Source organism: Truncatella angustata, assembly GCF_020726525.1.
Source record: "Truncatella angustata strain MPI-SDFR-AT-0073 chromosome Unknown BKA67scaffold_2, whole genome shotgun sequence".
Taxonomy (NCBI): domain Eukaryota; kingdom Fungi; phylum Ascomycota; class Sordariomycetes; order Amphisphaeriales; family Sporocadaceae; genus Truncatella; species Truncatella angustata.
Genome location: NW_025763382.1, coordinates 6,469,469 through 6,489,442, shown reverse-complemented (window position 1 = coordinate 6,489,442; position 19,974 = coordinate 6,469,469). Strand labels below are relative to the sequence as shown.

The window sequence follows — 19,974 nt, the reverse complement described above, 5'->3', positions numbered from 1 at the left end:
AGAAGAGATTTCGACCATTCAACCATTTTGGGACTTTTGGAGAGCTTGGCTTGGACATCAATAAAAGCGTTTGGTTTACTTGAAAGCGTGTGTCTTCAGCAGTGAGTACTGTCCTTACAGCTCAAGGGCTAGTGGTGCTGTCGATCCGCCCGTTGAGTTATGATCTTCTGATTTCATCAAACCTCCGAACCCGAAGCTATAAATCTCAATGTAGCTGACATGAATTGCAACTTTCCAAAGTGCAGTTGGATGGCGAAACGCTTTTCTGATAAGGGATATATGGGAACTTATATCTCAACGACTAGGACGTTTTAGAAAAAGATGTGAGCCTTGCCTTGCTTAGTGTCCCCATCACTCATCCCAGATGACAGCGCTGAGTCCATCCTCACCGCCATCCGTTCCTGGCGTCGCAATCGCCAGATTAGCAACGAGACTACCAAGCCTCCCGGTGGTCGTGTTGCGCTGAATAATAGCAATATTGGACGATGTCTGCCCGCCAACAGCGACAAGGGTGCCCGCCTTGTTGATGGCGAACGTTCGGGGATACCAGGCATGAGCACTTGTGGCCTCCACAAAAGTGATAGCACCAGTAGCAGCGTCGATGCTGTATGTCGCAATCGAGTCTTCCTTTGCACCAAATGTCTTGTCGTTGCGGTTGACTGCATACAAGAAGTTGCCTGACACGTGCACTTCTGCGGCCTTAGAACCATATGGTGCCGACTTTCCAGCCGCGTATGTAGAGAGTGTCTGGGTCTTGGCCAGTGTCAAACAGCCAGAGCTCTGATAAGTTACCTTCCATGCGGAAACCGAATTGCCCAGCTCGTTGACCGTGTACAGCATCTGTCCATCAGTTGCTCCAGCCTGGGGCGACCACCAAGCGCCGTGGCGAGGACCGTCTCCAGAGCCAGCCTGTCCAGCAGAGCAAGCCGTGAGTTTGCCACTGGCAGCGTCGATGCTGAATATACGAACGAGATCAGCACCAAGGTCTGGTGCTAGTACGTATTTGCCTGTGGGGTCCGTAATGACTGAATGCGGATGAGGCTTGTTTTGTCGGCCTGCGTTCGGGCCTGGCTTAGACATCGTGAAAGTCTCCTTTTGCAGCGATTGGCTGCTAGATGACAGTGGCAGCTTGTAGGCTGTGATAGTTGAGGCATCGCTGTCAACCAAGGTCAGCCTGCATCCTTCCGCTTCAGTCCACGGTCATTTGACTTACTATTCGGCCGCCGCAATATACCCACGGCCGTCTGAACCACCATAGAACCACCCGTGGACATCTCCACCTAATGTTTTTGCTTGTCCTACCTGCTTCAGAGAACCATCTGTATTGACGGTATACGAGGTCACCACTCCACCGCTAATGCCTTGCTGGCCCGCCCCGGACTCGTCGAAACAGTAGAGTATACCTTTGTCAGAGTCAAGAGTAAGCCATGATGGCATCTTTCCACAGCCACCAGTTGAAGAGGTAGACTTCAAGGTACCAACGCTACCACTGACTGTCAAATCTAGAGAGTAGACTTGCCCACTGTAGTGTGATACCAGCAGCTTATCAGCAATAACAATGGGCGCAAGCCCAAAGGCTAACATCATGAAGGGCGTGAACAGAGGCATCGTCATGCGCTATAGTAGGCGTGTCTGAGGAAACAATGGTTAGGGGAATCTCTCGAAATATGTAATAAAAAAATTGAAATCAGAATAAAAGGATTGTTCTCTTGGCGACATCTTGCAGCCGTTGCTGGGTAGCGGAAGCACAGGAACATGAAAAGTGATCTGCATGCACGTGAGCGCCAATTCAATCTACTTGCTGCCACGAGGTAGTTTATTGCAATCTTGGTTGAGCCGTGTCATAAACATACTGTAATAGGGAGTGTTACACAGCTCCGTCTACCGAAAGGGCTAGATCCGGAGGATCATGTCGACATTTTAATTTGTGATATTAGTGGATGAAACCCAAGATTTGCGGCTAATTGGCACCTTAACCGTCCATTCTATGACGAATTACGGAACGTCTGCGATGCTGTCATGTTGCTGTTGTTTTACTATGCATATACTCGGGTGTCCTCTCAGGCTTCTGTGCTTGTGCCTAGAGAGTCCGCCGCCACCGGCGGACCGGCATCGCTGCTCGCATGTCAACATTCGATAGGCAATATACTCCGGGTAAACTGTCCGAGCGCTCAGCTCAGAGCAACCACAACAGCGACGAAAAAGAAGATTGAAATCTTATGATAAAACGCTACAAAATGGGCCTGATTCCTGGATCATTTGCGACGACTAGGCCCCATGTCTGGATTGCTACGCTCTTGCGTCCAATAAGTTGTCTTCTCTAGACTCTTGTAACGACGACGACGACTTTAAATACGGTCCTATCTGCGCTAAGATGCGCTACGTTACTGTTGGTTGGCTAGGTGCCAGCCTGCTCGCAGCACTCTCCGGTGCCACCGCCCTCAATAAGCGCGCCGCAATAGACGACTGTCTTCAGAGTGCCTCCGTCCCCGTTGACACGCCAGGCTCCTCTGACTGGAAAGCCGATGCGGCACCTTACAATCCTCGCCTGACTTATACACCTGTCGCCATTGCGGTACCTACCAAAGCAGAGCACATACAGTCCGCCGTCTCATGCGCCGCGAAAGTAGGTCTGAAAGTCAATGCTAAATCTGGCGGGCACAGCTACGCATCTCTCGGCTTCGGTGGTGAAGATGGACATCTGATGGTGCAGCTGGACCGGATGTACAATGTCACATTGAACAAGGCCACGAATATAGCTACGATTCAGGCAGGCGCAAGATTGGGACATGTGGCCTCCGAACTGTATAACCAGGGACAAAGGGCGTTTGCACATGGGACTTGTCCCGGGTAAGCTGTACTTATTTTTGCGGAGTCATTCTTAACTGGTCGCTGACGGTTTTGAATTTTACAGTGTCGGTGTTTCCGGCCATTCGCTTCACGGTGGCTTCGGAATGAGCTCACATTTACACGGTCTAGCTCTGGATTGGATCTCGGGTATGACCGTAGTCCTAGCAAATGCAACACTCGTACACTGCTCCGAGACCGAGAACCCGGATCTCTTCTGGGCGATGCGAGGTGCCGGATCTAATTTCGGTATCGCAACGTCGTACGAGTTCAACACCTTCGCGGCGCCTTCTAGCGTAACGTGGTTCACTGCGTCGCTGCCACTCACGAAAGCAAACGGTGTTGCGGGACTGGAGGCGCTCGAAGACTTTGTGAAGAATACGATGCCTGCGGAGTTGAATATGAGAATATTCGCGTCATCTGCATTCACCCAGCTTGAGGGACAATTCTTTGGTAATGCTACAGGGCTCGGGACAGCCCTGGCGCCGCTTCTGGCCAAGACGGGCGGATCTATTCAACAGTCGCAAAGCACAGGATGGCTAGACGCACTGACTCATTATGCCAATGGCAAGTTGGATGTCACTCACCCATACTCACTGGTAAGTTCGCTTGTAAGATCAATTCTCAATATTGGGAATATACTCACACTCCACTTTAGCAAGAGACGATATATGCCAAGAGTTTGGAGCTAACTGGCTTAAACGGTACTGCTGCAAAAAACTTTGTTAACTATTGGTTTGATACCGCAAAAAACATGCAATCGCGGTCCTGGTACTTCCAACTTGATATGCATGGTGGCAAGAGCTCCGCGATCACCACAGGCAACCATGCCTCGTCGTCATACGCCCACCGTGATAAGCTGTATCTCATTCAATTCTATGATCGTCAGTACAGCGGCGCTTATCCAGCAAACGGTTACTCGTTTCTCGATGGCTGGGTAGCAACAACTACGGCAGCTTTGGCGAAGCCTGACTGGGGCATGTATATCAACTACGCCGACTCAAGTCTAAGTCGGGCCGTTGCACAGGATGTGTACTACGGGGCGAGCTTACCAAGACTCCAGCGCATCAAAGCAGCTGTTGATCCTAAAGAGCTATTCTATTATCCTCAATCTATCCAACCAAACGCTACGGCATAAGAAGTCAAGTATCTCTAGATTTAGATTAAATGAAAGATCGTATATATAATCCAATAACATTCATTTTTCAGTGTATCCGTGTCTTCGTGTATTGTACGTGCGCAAAGTTTGAAATGCGGTCCTGAAAGTCAGGAGATTTCCTTTAAACCCTGAACAAGACCGACGAAGGCTTCTGACAATGGATGCTCCCCGAGGATTCCAACCACAAGATCCTAAGTATCTTAAACACCAAACTTTCAATAGCCGGCATCTCTATACTGTGCAATGAATGGAATAGAACGCCAGGTATAGAGATCTGCGAGTGTATCCTGGATGCGACGAGACCCATCCAAAGAAAGTACCCGGATAAGAGAGGTAAATGGAATCCTCGATATATGAGGGGCTCACTACAAAAATTACACACCCATCTCAGCAGAATCCAAAGCCCATGCCTTTTATATTGTAGTTGGGTTTCTAGACCCAGGCCATACAATATGACAGACCCCACATAAGAGAATAACCCAAGGTTCATAAATACACTCAAAGGGCCTGACAGTGGTTAAGTCTCATCTAACTCGGATCCTTCGGCTTATTGGGGCTCGAATTGCTGTAGAGATATGTGGTCGTTTAGCTGGGCGGGCAGAAACAGTGAATCACATCGATGTGGAGCGATCAAGTTACAGTTTGAGACAACATTGTAGATCAATCAATATTTCAAATCTATTTGGCACGGGTTTTCCACATGTGACAAATTCAATCATGTTTGTGATCCTCGGCAATATTACGAGTTCGACGTTGTTGTTGATAAATTAGAGTATGGCATTATGATCAGCCGCCTAGTAACTACATTTATCGGCAGCATTGACCAGATCTTACGCAAACTCTATGGATAGCTATTGGGGCTTTTGTCTTAATCGATACGTCAGTTCGAATCTTCTCCCTTTATTAAGCAAGCTCAAGATAATTTGGCAGTGATGGAGTTGATGAGGTAAGGGGTCCGTTGGCACCTGATATGGATCTGCCTAGAAGTCAATACTGTTAAAGATCATGAATAGGAAAGTCTAGAGCTAAACAAATATCAGGAAAGATTAAAGTAGCGGAATTTGGACCATCACAAATACTATTTAAACAGTTTCACTACCATAAGAACTCAATCCTTCTCACATGCATACTTCCCACACAACCTCTTTCTTCAGTCTTGAGTTTCTTCTACAACCTACTACAACAAATACTTCTCATACATATTCGATCATGTACTTCATGGCATTTATTAACCTACTTGTGCAACCGGTCGTCGCTGCTGCTGCTGCTGCTACTACTACAGCATACAGAGGCTACCCGACCAGTGGTTGCGGTTCACCAGCCCCTTGCATTCCCGGTACATTCATCAACTCCACCATTGAGACAAACAACGGATCTCGAAAATTCGGCATCTGGGTTCCGGAAAACTACGATTACACTGTCGAAACTGGATTGATCTTCTCTTATCATGGAGCGAACGGGAACATCTCGAACCAGCGCGCGCTAGATCAACTGACAAATCCGGAGTTCAACACAGACTACATAGTCGCCTATCTTCAAGGTGTAAGTGTTGGGTACATCTAGGTACTATGAGTAGTATACCCGCGGAGATAATTCCGGAAAACACTTGCGAAATGTTGTCAGACGTGAACATGACCCAAAAAACAGCAGTAGCCCACAGGGATGATATCAGTCATTGAGCAGTATCCTATTTCACCTCTTACCCTCCATGTATAATTACAACTGATTTCTCTCGTTAGTGACTTTATTCTTCTGATCCATTTTTTATGTTCAAACTGCTGTGCGAGAATACTGACATGTCTCTCAGGTCAAAAACAGCAATGGAAGTACGACATGGCAAGGCGCCCCAGGCGCCCCTGCCGACGACATTGCCTTTACCAACACTGTGCTCGACAAGATCCAGTCGCAATTCTGTGTGGACAGTGACCACATATACGCCACTGGAAAGTCACAAGGTGCAGGTTTTGTCGGCCAGCAACTAGCCTGCAATTCTAAGCTTTCCGCTCGATTTGCTGCATTCGCTCCCGTTTCGGGTGCGTACTACAACGCAAACATCACGGAAGAAAGCGACTGCAAACCCGAATCAATGCCAGCCCCATGCTCCCCCAGTCGAACAAATATCCCGATCCTAGCCTTTCACGGCGGTGCCGACAGCACCATCAGCTACCACGGCGGCTTTCGGAAAGGCGCTTGTCTACCCGACATCCAGTACTGGGTGCGCCAGTGGGCACAACGCAATGGCTTGCAAGCGTACCCGTCAGATGTTCATATCCCTGGCAGCGACGGTGGCTTCACACGCACTTATGGTAATGGCACGGTAATGCTTGTCTACGATGGCGACAATATCCCGCACGACTGGCCAGCAAGCTTCAACAACTCTGACAATGCTGGCCATCACCTGACATCGTTCAATGCTACCACGTGGATATTGGGCTTCTTCAACGACCACAGTCTAAGAAAGTAGATTTCAATATCTAGTGAAATTGTGTTCAAGCAAACGTCACGAATCATTTCGATAATATGAATGTTATGAATGCTAGGAATGCTGATATCTCGGCTCATGCTGGTCACATTGCGGACTTAACGGAGAGGGAAAGGTGACGTGCCTGCAAAAGCGAAATCATTAGAAACAGCAGGCAATGTAATCTTTCGGGAAATGATTGGTAGAGCGCTCATCTATGCTACAACTTGAATTTATCTGTACTTCTCGTTGGTGTTAGCTCATGATTTGGCTTATTGTCTAAGTCTATCGTGTCCGCAGTTAGCGGCGTGAGAACTAGTCTAAAGTTTAATCGCCTCATGCTGAAGCAACCATTGATTCCATCTTTCGACTCAACCGTTCCTATAAGGCAATTCCATTCGTTCGTGGCTAAAATATGCTTACTCGAAACTGCTGCTAGAATCATAGCGTAACAGACCGCACTCGTGCCATAGCATTTGACGTGCCAAGATCAACCATGTGGCTAGGTTAGTCAACACGGACGAGAACATTTTGTATTACGCAACGCGCTGCCTGATGGTGCAGCATGAAGTATCAACGACCGAACTCCTAATTCTCTGGTGGGACTGTCAATCCAAAGGGGCGGAAGTCTCGACGTTCGACAAGGACTAAACCTGCTCGCCTACAACGCTTCAAGCATATTCGATAGTCAGTCATCGACGAGAAAGGCAAAACTGATTTACGCTCCATCGCAACGATCCCCAGCCGTTTCCTACAGGGTCATCCTGATACTCCAAGGATGAACATGTTTGGGAAGACGAGCATCGTTCCCCTGGGTGATTTCGATCGCGTTGCTCCTCTGTTCGACAAACACTTGTACTACACTGGTGATCTTGGAAATAAGTCGTTTGGGTAATTCTAACAAGCAGGCCGAAATCATTGCCTGCACATTAATTACAGAAGAGTCACTCTTATTACGGTACGTGCCAAGTCTTGCATTGCGTCTTGCATTGCCTAGTTATAGAAATTTATGAATTTACGTCGCCGTACGAGTTTGGGACAAGGGATTATCAAATGTCTCGTCAATGCTTTTCGTGTATACCCTACCAATACTCCCCTTCATCACCAGAACTTTGAGCACATAAGTGCTCTCGCAATTATTGTTGTTGTCGTCAGGACTACTGGAACAAAATAGGACTGGGGAAACACCAACCCTCGCAACGCCGATAACGTCAAGCTTATTATTACTATATGTATAGCCGCCCTCGTCCTGCTTTCTAGATAATTTTTCTGCGAACTCAGGCTCGCTGAAACGTGCGATGGGGAATATTTATCAATATTGCGTGGAATAATAAAGTGACAGATTAGCGATACGCACCTCCTATAGTATTTTCCTTTGACTTTGACAAGTGAGTCCTTCCAACTTTGCAGTCTCCGTACAAAACAGCCCTTGGAGTTATAATTGATAAAATGGATCTCAATATTGCCGACAAGGAGTTTGAACCTGGCCTCACATACGTAATTTTGTCATAAGCCAGATCACTCTTTGGTATCATACCTGGTGCCCCTTTCGGAGTAAACACTTCAAGAAAGGCTCAAAGTGCTACAGCACCTTTTGCATCGCATTGGAACGTATGATGCTCCCAGCGTTTTCTATTACATGAACAATGGCGGCAAAACCTTCAGTCGCTATCAACTGCTCCATTGAAGCCATTACCGAGCTCAAACTACATTTCGTCAAAACTCACGCGAAGCTTAGTCGCTTATGCACATAAGAAGCACCTAAACGCCGACTTTGTGGTATATGCAGAGCCTTATAATACGATCAGGAAAGCTACGGCAAGATATTCATGAGATCATCAAGTTTGAAGTTATCGGTCTAAAAACCCACGCTTTCAAATTCGATTTGAAGACATGTAGCAAGACTTCTGTGTAAAGAGGCGGCCTTTTCATTACCAAAACACCAGTCCATCTAAACAATAAGCTTTCTGAAGTGGACTTGGAATTCATAGTTCTAATTTGACGCAAGTGAATTGTTTTAATTATTTATCTGTGGTAGCAAATTCAGTTGTCCTGATGAGGCACTTAGTTATATCTTTGTCAAACTCCTGTGACTAACGGTAAATTGGGGTTAAAAGAGATGTGTGACGAATATATGAGCTCTCTATCTTGGCTATTAGTTATGAAGTAGTATACTTTGTGTGGATAACGCGTAGGACGATAACTTCATACAACCTTATCTCTCAACACAGGAGCAGCACATAAACCATGACCCTTGTTGTTCTTTGTTTGCTGATAATTACTCTGAATCCATGTCATTTCTTTTTCTTTCTTTTTCGGCTATCAACTTGTTTAGGCAGGATACCTCACTCAAACGGGGCCCTGCCGTGAATTAATGCATGTAAGGGCCGACAACACATGGGATGAAACACTTTTGTATCCCTCCCACCGGCTACTTGCAGTCACCACAGAATTGGGAACATGCCGGCACTTGTCTCGGGAACGCGCCAGCTCATTCGAGCGCCCACGCGCACGTCTCTACGTGGTAACGTAACCTATCATTGCGGAGCGAAGGTGCCTCGTTTCGGGATTTGAGGGTATTCCTGTACAGTATGTTTTGTCGCGCGAAATCTCAGACGTAATGCGCCATATACTAAACAACCGGAATACAATGAAGCAAGGCGCCTTCCCTTTTTCTTTTCTGAGCTCCCCAAACCTTGTGCTAGTCTGGTCTAATAGGCCCGAATATCTCATGACGAAACTGCTAACGAGGGTGGGTGTCCTCGTAAGAGCAACCCCATAAACGATGCATTGGCTCCATGTACCCCAGATTCTGCCCCAGATTGTATGAACGGACCGATGAGGGCTCGGTGTGAGTGGATGAAGTCTAGTCTAGGTCATAGCCACAAAATCATTTGGTGTCTTAGTAGTTTAATGCCTCAAATCGTCGAAACTCATCAAGGACGGTTTGGTTTTCCCCGCCGTCGGCAAAAGACGATCCGAGGTTGAATACTCTTTCGGTGGATCGAGGCCGGCCAAGACACTACAGGAAAATCTGGGGCAATGGTGGGTACTACAGCACAAGAAAATACCGCGGATCAATAGAACAGCAACAATAGGCTATGCCAGCAGAGAAATGGCAGCAAATAATAAGAAGGCGATGCTGCATATGAAACCGACTAAGGTTAGGAGCTGTGGTCGTCACAAGCCGAGGCAGGCGTTTTTGTGATAAGCTGCATATCATCAGGCTGGAGATGTCCCCAGAAGTGCAGCGACCGAGCCCGAGTCTAAGGGATCGAAAATGGTACGGGGTCATCGTTCAGCGCATCAATGAAGCGGTTCATTAAGGGCCACATGAATGAATGTTGCACAGCCCCGACAAAAGAAAGTCTTAAATAACAATTTGTCCAGTGTTGTGATCGTGCTGGAACATGGCACTTATCCAGCCCGCATGTTGTGATGATACATTTATCCGTGTCAGAAGTAGGAAAAAGTGACAGTATCGCTGAGAGAACGATCACATTCACACCTATCCGAAGTAGATGCAGAGCCGGGCCGGCAGCCGTCCCTAGTCTACCAATGCAGTTCCATGATTCCTAGCATCTCGATCGGGCATAGCGACGCTGTATCGTAGGTGCCTCAAAGTAGAAGCTTGGGTGTATGTACTTGCTAACGCTTGTAGCGCTAAATTACATGCAATGTGCTGACCCGCGGGCCGACTCGCTGCACCATGGCAGGATACGGCGGGAGTATTGGTGGGGTTGGAGGGTTGGATTGGGAGGGAGTGTGAACCCTGAAGGCACGAGTATACATGGCTTGGTTGATACCTATTTGTGCAGAAAAACCAAGCACAATGGCACAGTATTGCAACGATATACCGATACGGTCTTGATGTACAGAGACCTCCATTGACCCTTGTTTTCCATGGGGATGTCAGACTCGTGTATACAGTCTTAGTTATAATGCGGGCTAGAACATTCAAGTGACCATTACGTATAGATACAGTTTACCGGGCAGGTCCTCACAGAAAGAGTGACTACAAATCCGTGTACCGTCAAAGTGCCTTGCATATGTGGATGGTAACATCATCTCGTCCTGGGCTTATATGCAATGCACAGCTTGCAGGCTGTTGCTCTCGCTTGTTCTGTCGGAACCGAAATTGTCGTTTTGAGCACCAATGAGATTCTATTTCGCATAGAATCTTTCAGAACTGCGACTTGTCGGCTTATTGGCGTGCTTCCTTCAGGGAAATGCTCACCTTACCTTAGAATAATGGGCAAACATAATAATCTGCGTCTGCATTTGCGTCAAGGGCGGCAGGGGCGCGTGCCAGTGAACCTCGATTTTCAGGTTAAGTCCAGGACCTCACTCTTCGAGTATGTCGTTGGCGGATAAATCGGGCCCCTCATCCCACTTTATTAAGGTTAGTGTCTCCCAGCAGGCTGGTAACCACGTCGGAATGAATATCGCTTCGAAAAGAAGAGCACAAACATGTGCAAGTTGGTCAACTTATCCCTCCGGAAGAGACCAGAGGTTCATTAGCAGCGTCTCGATCGTTGAGTAGCAGAACATGGAGACTTTCTATCCGCAGAACGACTGATCAATGATCCTCTTTGGGCAAAATAACCATGTAATATTGTGAAGGTGGCGTTAGTCTAGAAGCAAAGTTTCGCGAAGGAACATCGAAACCGGCGATTCCCGCGGGACCAGGGTACTGATCTGATCCAGTACAACATGCATGTGTAACGAATGTGCAAGCCGACCGGTGAAGAAGGCTTTGCTTTCATCCTCTTCCTTTCAACTTGGAACAAGTGACAACGCCGCGCCGCACGCATACGTACACACACAATCTCTCTCTCTCTCGCGTCGAGAGAGGGGAGGCCCTTCCCGTCCGCAGTTGCAGCTGGCAAGAGTTCTTCTAGGTTAGTCACATCTTGATCATGTGAGAATGTTTTGAAGACCACCGCCTGCTCAGGCTAGTCTCGGGTTTAACCCACCAGATGGAAGGCACACACAGTCCCGCCTAATAGCACTCACTCCCTTGTTCGAGGCTATTGGCACCGAAATTTTGGGGATGGCTATTGCATTTCGCTACAATAGGCCACGAATGCTCTCGATTTTGGATTAGTATTGGGGAGAGCACGGACGGCATACAATCTATACGATTTTTGTAGCTGAGGAACCTTCCTCCGGTACTCATCGCCACCTCTCACGAGCGAGCATGCTTGTTTCCTCTAAACCTCTATTATTTAGAGGTATTTGAACTGTGAACCTAGCCGGTAGTACTCACGCTCCCTTGTTCCCTGGACTTTTAATTCGTAGGTGGCAAGTCAGGCAAGGATAGTACTTCGAAACGTGCATTTACAATAGGGGATGTCCCCCGCATAACGAGGCTTGATTCAATGTGTGCACTTTCGTTCTCTATAAAGCCTATTTCATCTCTTGCGGTGATTTCATTGGCTGTCTTTCTATTTACCGTTCAGAGAAAGCCTTGGTATCCTTTTTTTTCTTTTCTTTGGTGATCTCACTGCCGCAGCTGAATCCCAACTGATTCCTTCCAGTCATCTTTTCCGAGGCCCCGTCCATTTAATTGGCTCTTATCTTAAATGGGAGATATGGCCCCACGAGTGATCCTGCTCGCTTGATAGGCTGCGCGTCATCTGCACCATCCCGGCATTCCGTTCATTAAGGGATGAGGTCCAGAAGTGTCATGCTCACGCCACATATCCTTCCGTCCAGGACCGTTTTCTTTGCATGGAATCGTGCCATGTACCTCGAAAAGGGATGGTAACACTTAACGGGTTAGAGACCGCAACTGCTATCCCACCACCCCGTCTCCAGTCCCTGAGTTGTGGCGTTGACAAACGCTCCATTGTACGATATCCTCGCAACAGCCTCCCGGCAGTGCATGGGTCGAGACACCCCTGTGCGGCAAATGATTCGTCGCACATAAAATAACTTTCATCCTTATTACCAGGGTCAAATACCCGTCCGATTTTGTGTTGCGATGGAAGGCTGTGTGCATGCGGCACCGCCTGCTAGCGCGGAAGCTTGGGATTTGATGTCGTTGTACAACCTCATAGAAATCCTGATTCGGCCAAAACCCTATATCACGACGGCATTGAGTAAGCATTTGTTCCAATATTATCAATCATTTTGTGAATGCATTTGGGTGCAATTCCCAAAGAAGCACATGTACTTCTTGGTTGGAGTCATAATAAAGCAAATGCGAGGTCTCAACCATAGGATAGTTGGCCCTGCAGTGCTGCCATTTGTTGCGACCGCAATGCCACGTACCTCACAATCTTTTCGTCTTCACGCTCGCGTGGCTCTACAACCAAACTCTTGTCGTACATCTCATGTACATCTCCAGCAGCCGACATGTTGGACAGTATATAGTCTTGTAGATCTGGGACTGGGTGGAGAGAGTATGGCGCATTCTGATATTGCTGGATATCTCTGATCACCTCGGCAGTCTTTGCACGCTTGGCGAAGTTGATCAAATTAGTCTTCTTGATAATCGATGGAATACCATCCTCAATGAAAGTCAGATCTGTCAAGTATACGCCTAAACTAGTTGTTAGCAGCGTAGATTGAAACAAGAGCGGAATGTGGGCGTACCAAAAAAAGGAATGCATGGCGGGTTGGCCGCATGTAGAGCCTCGCGGTATTCACCAAAATTCTTCGTGCTGGCCATCAGTCGGCGCATCGTCTCAAGCGTGGCCTGAGTGCGAGCCGGCACCTGGTCCCAAGTTCTCTTGAGGCGGGCAATCGGCGCTGTACCAAGGGCAGAAATGATCGAGGTTAGTGTAGAGAAATTGTTAAGCGTACGGCATTTCTGTTACAGTCAGTTCTTGACAACCCTTACGAACAATGAGCACATGACTTACATCAGCAACCGAAACGAAATGTTTGATGACCACCACGCGCTTCTTGACATCCATCTGAGCTAGGATCATTTCGGCCACCCAATTGGTCATTTGATTAGAATGGAGAATTAGAGCCTTCACGTTCGGAGCCGGCTCAGGTTCGCCTTCGCCGACCTTTTTCTGCCATGTCTTATTAAGACATTCAGAAGGTTTAATCTTGCCGTATAGTTTGGACTCAATAATGGTTAGTTGACGAGCAAACTCGGTAACGTCAATGTCCAGAAATTTGAGCTTCTTCATGTTCTTGGGCATGATAGGCGCAGGGACATTGTTGTTGAAAGTCTGAATTAGTCGTTTCGAAGAAATCTCTTTGCCACTCAACCGTTGGTCGAGCACCGCCATTAGTGGTGCAGAACCGGGTGTCTCTGTGGACTTGACGGTGTCCCGCGCGAACTGGTACACATCACGGATAAGGTGCTTTGACTCATCGTTGTTCTCTTCCAGCCAGAAATTATCGAACCAACTCTTCATAATGTTGACAACTCGGAAACGAATAGGCTTTTGCTTGCGATCCCGCCACACGTCGAAGTCGCTATTGCTAAGGCCCTCGGGGGGTTGTATGTTAAAGCGCTGTACTAGGAGCTCAAACAGCTCACGTGCACTTGTGAATGAGCGATATGTTAGTAGGAAAGTGTTGTTGAAGTTCGAGTCTAGCTTGTCGTGGCGAGTGAGCTGCTCTGCTAGAGCTAGCAGAGTACCACCCTTGACAGCAGGAGGGGATGCTTTGAGGTCCCAAGACAACTCGCTTTCAAGATCGAGGCGCAAGAACAGGGGCATCTCCTCCGCTTGTTGTATAGAGCCTTGTGGCGTGGGGTCGTCTCCCAAAATCTTCCTCACTTTTGACAAATCACCCTTTCTATAGTTGTTGGTCGGGGTATCCCCTTCAGTAAATGACTGCGACGCGACGAGTGGCGGCCGACCACCCATGGCCATAGTGCGTGACTCCGTGCGGGAATGTATCGGGTTATATGGCATAGTCTCGCCTCTCCTGAGCTGCTCGCGCTGGTATGTGTCGTCTCGGAACTGATTGTTCTGTACGGAGGCGACGGCGACCTGTTCTGACAGAAGCTGCAATGAGAATCCGATGTGGGAAGAGTTCTGTTCCAGAGCACGTGCACATTGTTCGACATATTTAAGGCGAGCTTCCAATGATTCGCCCCGTACTTCAGCCCACTCGTCACCAAGAGGGCCAGCGACAGCCTGACATCCTAGTATGAGATCCGATATATTATCATACAGGCTCTGCTTGTAGGTGCTGTAGTCGGCCAGTTGGGGTGTCTGAAAGTTGTTCCCAAGCGTCGAGAGGTCGATAGACTCGATCATCTGGACCCAAAGCTTGAATGTTTCCATGACCTTGCCACCAGCTACGCAGATGTTGTTGCCAATAATTTCATGCTTGTACGGGGTGATGATCTTTTCTGTGACTGTCAAGTTTTTCTCAAGTTCCCTGATGCTGGAGACCAGCATCCTCTTTTGCTCATCCAACCTTTCCAAAAGCTTGCCATCCAGCACAGCGGTTGGCTCAACAAGCCCTTCCTGCTCGTCGTCGAGGAAGTTTGAGGTAATGGGGTCACGAGGACCAAGCCCGTTGTTCTGCCAACTGCCACCTACTGTGCTTCCGATGACGAAGCCAGGAAATAGTCTTGGAATGTCCTCTCCCCGTTGTTGCTTGGCAACCTCGACAAAGCTGAATACACCCATCAAGACACCGTCCGCCTCTTGCATGCACTTTTGGACGGACTCGGCATTCGGCCAGTCTGCAGCGGCTATGTGGGACGAGATGACTAGCTTGGAGAACTTGGACATCATGTCTCTAAAATGTGGATATAGAGCCTTGTTGGTGGAGATGATGGATGGCTGACCCGAGTGGTTATCTGTGGTCCCTGAGCCGGCAGCCAACAGCAAGCGGAGATGATCCGAAATGTCCTCGGCGCGGCTTACGTATTCGGAACGATTGTTGCTCGTGATGGCATCGCGATATCGGTCGATGGCCTTCTTCATATCCGTAACTAGCCTGGTCCATGTCAGAGGATAGGTAGATCCGTCGTCAAAGAAGGAGCGAGGTATCGTGGCAGCTTGTGGCAAGCTGAAGCTAGCGCCAGTAAACGAGGTAGCTGAAGCTAGCATAGGTGTTTGACCAGTTCCAAGGGCCATGGGGACGTTTGTGTTGATAAAGGTATCCCCTCTGATACGGGTTATCGGAGATGCGCCGTTCATGGAGTCCATTGAAGGTGCCGGGGAAATTCCAATGGCAACGCCATCATTTGCATAGGCGCGTCGTGCTCGCGAGGACTATAAGAACAAAGGCGGTCAGTCATTTTGTGTATAGGGTAATCGGGAGCAAGGTAGGTACTTACCATGGAACCCCTGGACGCCATCATGATTGATTCGCCATCCATCTCCGATGCTGAGGTTGCTTCCGAGTCTTCGTCTTCGTCCTGCGTGAGTCCTCTTGCCATCATCTCTGGCGGTGGTCGTGTCTTTTCTGGCATGTTCACGTTCATTCGATCCCGCGGTCCAGATTCATTGATGGATGTTGGCGATTCCAACGGTAGCTCCATGCTGCTCTCGCCAGTCATGGTGTTGTAGTAGAACAGTCTTCCATCGCGGGTCGCTTGAGGTATCCAGAAGTCTGCGCCTCCTGATTTCGTGCTGCTGGAGATGGTTCCTTCCAAGGGGAGGCCATTAAAATCATCCTGGTCCGACTCGGTCTCGTCGTCGAACTCCTCTTCTTCATACCGGACCTGATCCTCGAAGTCATCTTCTTGTGCCGCGATTGTTCCATTCTGCGCAACTTCCGGAACCTCGTCAGGACCTGTGATTATCTGGCAGTAGTTACTCGGGAACCAGCCTCGAACCCCGTTTATCACGCCGTCCCACCAGCCGCTCTCCAGTTGAGTAATGACTTGGATAACATCGCCCTCGTGGAAGCTAAGACTCGTCCGGTCGTCAGCTTCGTAGTCATAGAGAGCCCTCACATATATAGTGCCCTGTGGGGCAGAACCTATTATGCCGTTCATGTTGGTGCTATATGCGGATTTGAGGATGTTGCGATCGCCGTTAGAGCGGGCCAACGAGGCCGAGGCCGAGTCGGGGAGATCAATAGCGGAGTCGGGGTCGTGTTGGTGTTGGGAGCGGAGGTTGTAGTTGGTGCCTCTTTGTGTGTGTCGCAATGCTGAAGAAGGGTTCACGGTCATGAGCATCGTGATGTCGTCGGATGCGGCGTTTGCAGTGGATATTGATGGAGTACCGGAATTGACATCAAGTCATTATCCAGTAGCACCAAGACGCAAAGGGGGTGGATTGAATGGAACGAGTCAGTTGGGAGCCCCTTGCGCTACGTACGAGATCTACAGGCACGGCAGCAGCTCAGCACAACACAGCGGGAAAACGTTCCTTTCCTGCTACTAGGACCAGCAAGGGCAAAACGGAGCAGTTCTCCTACACGATTTGATCAAAAACCGCCGGCCGCTGTAGTCGTTCCTTGTTCTTGTTGTTATTGTTGTTGTGGTCGTCCCTCCTCCAGCCCAGCAAAGGGGAAGAAAATAGCGGAGCGCGGTCAACGAGGGGTCAGAAAAAGTCGTGTGTATGTATGTATGGGAATATTGGCCCAGACGGAAGAAGGAGAGAAATACAGTACAGGTCTTGCCTTCTCTGGGTTGCAAGCTCCAAGAACGCCGAAAGTCTTGTCACAAGCGCTAACTTAGCAGGACAATGCAGACCGACGATGATCGCGAGCAATGTCGTGAGTGGTTGACCTTTCTCCTAACCGGGCGGGTAGAGATGTGAGTTAAGTCGGCCAATTCGCTGATGGGAAAAGGAACTAGGTCGCCCCCAGACCTCCCAGGACCTGGCTGACAGCTGAAAATCCTATAGAGTTTGGGTTGGCAATCCGTTTCCCGTGGGCCAAGTCCAAGTCCCGACAGTGGAGATACTGGGCAATGTTGCGGTGATTGAAACAATGGCTATCTAGAACGGCCGTTGGCTTGTTGTTGGTTGAATTGACCAAGAGATCTCCGCTGCTTCTGCCAATTGCCGTTTCTGTTGTTTGTGCCCAGGTCCCCAAGAAAGATAGTATGCCTAGACCAGGTGGTTCAAACTGGAGGTAAAGGCAAAGCAGTGGAGGTCTGCTACTAAAAAGTCGCTGCTACCACTCCAAAAGTGCACCAGACCAAATTGCTGCGGTTACCTTACCGTATGTTCCAAGCAGTTTTACTTGATCAATAAGGTAAAGTGCGAAAATACCTACCCTTGGTACTCCGTCTCCATACATGTACAGCTTTGCTTGGATCATGAGCCCCTCCCTTCTTCGGGGCTTTGTTTCCCTTGACGATTATTACGATGTCTACCTAGGTTAGGTAGGTATGTACCTTCTTAGCACACCACACTAAGGTAGCTCACCCGAACAGGAGGTACAGTACGGACCCATACATGTAACAAAGAAAATGTAAGTATGCGAGAGATGTCTCGGTACCAGGGTGATGCAGTATGTGTGTGTGTCAAACTCGAAGCATTGCAATCAGACGTCAGAATAAGATCCAGAGCGAGTCTCCCGCTGCAGTTGAATCTTCTGTTGTCGATCTATCACGTCCGGACCTCGAAGCAAATGTCGCAGTTTCCTCGACTTCGTTGGAGCGATATTATGATAATACGCGCCAGGTATTGATTGTAAGAGCCAAGTTTGTGCTGTATGTAGCCAAAGCAAATATAACAAAAGCAATTACGCCTATGTCTACGTTTATTGCCTTTCCTCTATGCGTGCTCAGTACCTGGGGGGAAAAAACCGTTGGAAAATCGCTTCCATAAGCGAGCTGTCTCATCAGTTCTGGTAAATTATATTAACCCGACCAGTTGCTGCAACGTCAAGACCCTACCACCAAAGAGTACTGGTACATTGCACGTCCTCTACAATCGAGGTGTCACCCGAATCCTTGCGTGCACCGCTCCGGCTCCAGCAAATGCAGGCGCAATGCCCCGTTCTAAGTCAATGGTTCTCACGAGGAAGCGTATCACTGGCTGGGTAGAATTAGAATGTACAGGGAGAAGAGTGGCTGACAGTTATGTATGTATCGACCGCTGACCCAAGTACATTCAGCCCCTACAGTACGTCAACTCGAGACCTACATTGCTGGTAATCGGAGACGGCCCGAGATGCCCCCAAAGGATTCCACCTCAGTTTTATGGTTGTCTCTAAGAGCTTTGCCCATTGCTTCAAGTTAGACCCCTTGCGGGGAAGACAATGAATGCCGAAGGGCACATGGCAAATTCAAATGAACGAGACTCGCAATCATTTCAACGACCGGTGCATGACTCTCTCTTCATGACTTCTGGACAACCCACTGTACTGTTTGCATGCCTCAAGGTACGCGCTAAGATAATCGTGCCTGCGGCACAAACTGCTTATCTAGTCGAAAGTACCGTCCACACAGATGTCCCGAGTCACAGCTTCGTAAGAGGTTCTCTCGGTTCTTCGAAAAAGGCTCAGTGAACATCCGTACTGTGAGCCGGACAAATGCAGACTGCTCCGTTTTTCAGCGCTGCATTGCCGCGTGGACATTGGGCGTCGCTTAACAGCATTCATTCCCTGCTCGGTGTCTTATTCTAGTTGTGGAGATGGATTTGGGTGACGAGTCGACTAGGTTATCAGATCAGAACGTGCTGTATCGCTAGGGTAAGCTTAATTAATTAGAGGAAACCGAGACTCTGGGTTCTCGACCGGTGAAGACAAACTAACCTAGAGCAATCCAGACAGCTGAAAAAAAAAAAAAAAAAACATTCGATATATCGAACGACGACCATAAGAACGGTACTATGGAGGAGTAGTTGGTCTACGACTACCGCTGGCTTGCTTAGCGAAACTTCTTTGGCTATGTCCTTTGGCGGGCGTTATTGAAACCCTGGCTCCCAGAACCTTTGCCGGCTGCATTGACAGAAACGTGATGGTTGGCATGGGAGACACGTGCTTTGGCAGTCTGTGCTTTTTGATGCTTGAGTGCATACCAACATGTACTCTGTACAGGTCACCATGTCAGAACATCCTTCCACCGAAATCATGGTGATCGTCGTTGACCTTGTTTTTGAGACATACATAATGCATAATCTTCCACGGTTTGCTGCCAACGAGAACAGACCCTTAGACCAGTAAGATAACCTCCTCAAAACCACTTAGCAAACCCAGGACTCCAGAGCCTAGTGAGCCTCGACGTTACCACGGCTCGTGTTCCCCGCGAACTATTGATCGGAATATTTATCGTGAGGCTGCATAATCAACCCGCAATATCGCCGTGGAAGCTCGTCCCTTGCTTCGAGAAGGTTATTCGTGGTTTATTAGAAAGACGGAAATGTCTGTACACAGTATGCAGCATTTGCATTCCAATGCATCTTTGTACAACGATAGATGCAGCGTGACGACAGGCTTTCTACTATGTATGCATCATCTCATAGACTAGATTAATTTTCGTCGATTGCGCTGCTCGCTCGAATTAGCTCCAAGCCGCCCGAAACGCACGCGAACTCGTGATTGAGCACCCATTTTAAGCTGAAATGCTTCTTCACGGCACACCTGCTGTTTGGGAATTGCTTTCCGATATCAGGGATCA

General features: G+C 48.5%; 6 protein-coding genes across 6 annotated transcripts; 3 read left to right on the top strand and 3 right to left on the bottom strand.

Annotated features, from left to right (window-relative positions):
- Window positions 1–16: 16 nt before the first annotated feature.
- Window positions 17–1,778, bottom strand: BKA67DRAFT_557450 (Lactonase, 7-bladed beta-propeller-domain-containing protein). Its single transcript, XM_046102260.1, has 2 exons — window positions 1,214–1,778; window positions 17–1,156 (listed from the first exon to the last, which is right to left on the bottom strand). The coding sequence occupies exons 1-2, from the start codon at window positions 1,612–1,614 to the stop codon at window positions 352–354; spliced, it is 1,206 nt and encodes a 401-aa protein (XP_045962456.1). The 5' UTR covers window positions 1,615–1,778; the 3' UTR covers window positions 17–351.
- A 596-nt stretch (window positions 1,779–2,374) lies between these two features.
- Window positions 2,375–4,463, top strand: BKA67DRAFT_635580 (uncharacterized protein; the record flags this gene model as incomplete). The annotated part of the gene is made up of 3 exons (XM_046105657.1): window positions 2,375–2,850; window positions 2,915–3,446; window positions 3,506–4,463. 3 exons carry the CDS (start codon window positions 2,375–2,377, stop codon window positions 3,983–3,985), a joined length of 1,488 nt encoding a protein of 495 aa, XP_045962455.1. The 3' UTR covers window positions 3,986–4,463.
- Window positions 3,913–4,463, bottom strand: BKA67DRAFT_557446 (uncharacterized protein). Its single transcript, XM_046102259.1, has one exon. It carries the CDS (start codon window positions 4,311–4,313, stop codon window positions 4,128–4,130), a length of 186 nt encoding a protein of 61 aa, XP_045962454.1. The 5' UTR covers window positions 4,314–4,463; the 3' UTR covers window positions 3,913–4,127.
- A 693-nt stretch (window positions 4,464–5,156) lies between these two features.
- BKA67DRAFT_557444 (uncharacterized protein) lies at window positions 5,157–6,687 on the top strand. Its single transcript, XM_046102258.1, has 2 exons — window positions 5,157–5,548; window positions 5,814–6,687. The coding sequence occupies exons 1-2, from the start codon at window positions 5,216–5,218 to the stop codon at window positions 6,468–6,470; spliced, it is 990 nt and encodes a 329-aa protein (XP_045962453.1). The 5' UTR covers window positions 5,157–5,215; the 3' UTR covers window positions 6,471–6,687.
- A 3,205-nt stretch (window positions 6,688–9,892) lies between these two features.
- BKA67DRAFT_557441 (uncharacterized protein) lies at window positions 9,893–10,385 on the top strand. Its single transcript, XM_046102257.1, has one exon. It carries the CDS (start codon window positions 10,107–10,109, stop codon window positions 10,356–10,358), a length of 252 nt encoding a protein of 83 aa, XP_045962452.1. The 5' UTR covers window positions 9,893–10,106; the 3' UTR covers window positions 10,359–10,385.
- A 2,297-nt stretch (window positions 10,386–12,682) lies between these two features.
- BKA67DRAFT_656429 (ras guanine nucleotide exchange factor domain-containing protein) lies at window positions 12,683–16,578 on the bottom strand (the record flags this gene model as incomplete). The annotated part of the gene is made up of 4 exons (XM_046106935.1): window positions 12,683–13,014; window positions 13,068–13,284; window positions 13,337–15,667; window positions 15,733–16,578. The coding sequence occupies 4 exons, from the start codon at window positions 16,576–16,578 to the stop codon at window positions 12,683–12,685; spliced, it is 3,726 nt and encodes a 1,241-aa protein (XP_045962451.1).
- Between the last annotated feature and the right edge of the window lie 3,396 nt (window positions 16,579–19,974).

Excerpts from the sequence above, each read along its gene's own strand:
- BKA67DRAFT_557444 (XM_046102258.1), top strand. The coding sequence starts at position 5,216 with ATGTACTTCATGGCATTTATTAACCTACTTGTGCAACCGGTCGTCGCT. Across the intron at positions 5,549-5,813 it reads TAGTCGCCTATCTTCAAGGT|GTCAAAAACAGCAATGGAAG; the intron begins GTAAGTGTTGGG and ends CATGTCTCTCAG.
- BKA67DRAFT_557441 (XM_046102257.1), top strand. The coding sequence starts at position 10,107 with ATGTACTTGCTAACGCTTGTAGCGCTAAATTACATGCAATGTGCTGAC.
- BKA67DRAFT_557446 (XM_046102259.1), bottom strand. The coding sequence starts at position 4,313 with ATGGGTCTCGTCGCATCCAGGATACACTCGCAGATCTCTATACCTGGC.
- BKA67DRAFT_557450 (XM_046102260.1), bottom strand. The coding sequence starts at position 1,614 with ATGACGATGCCTCTGTTCACGCCCTTCATGATGTTAGCCTTTGGGCTT. Across the intron at positions 1,157-1,213 it reads TATATTGCGGCGGCCGAATA|CGATGCCTCAACTATCACAG; the intron begins GTAAGTCAAATG and ends CTTGGTTGACAG.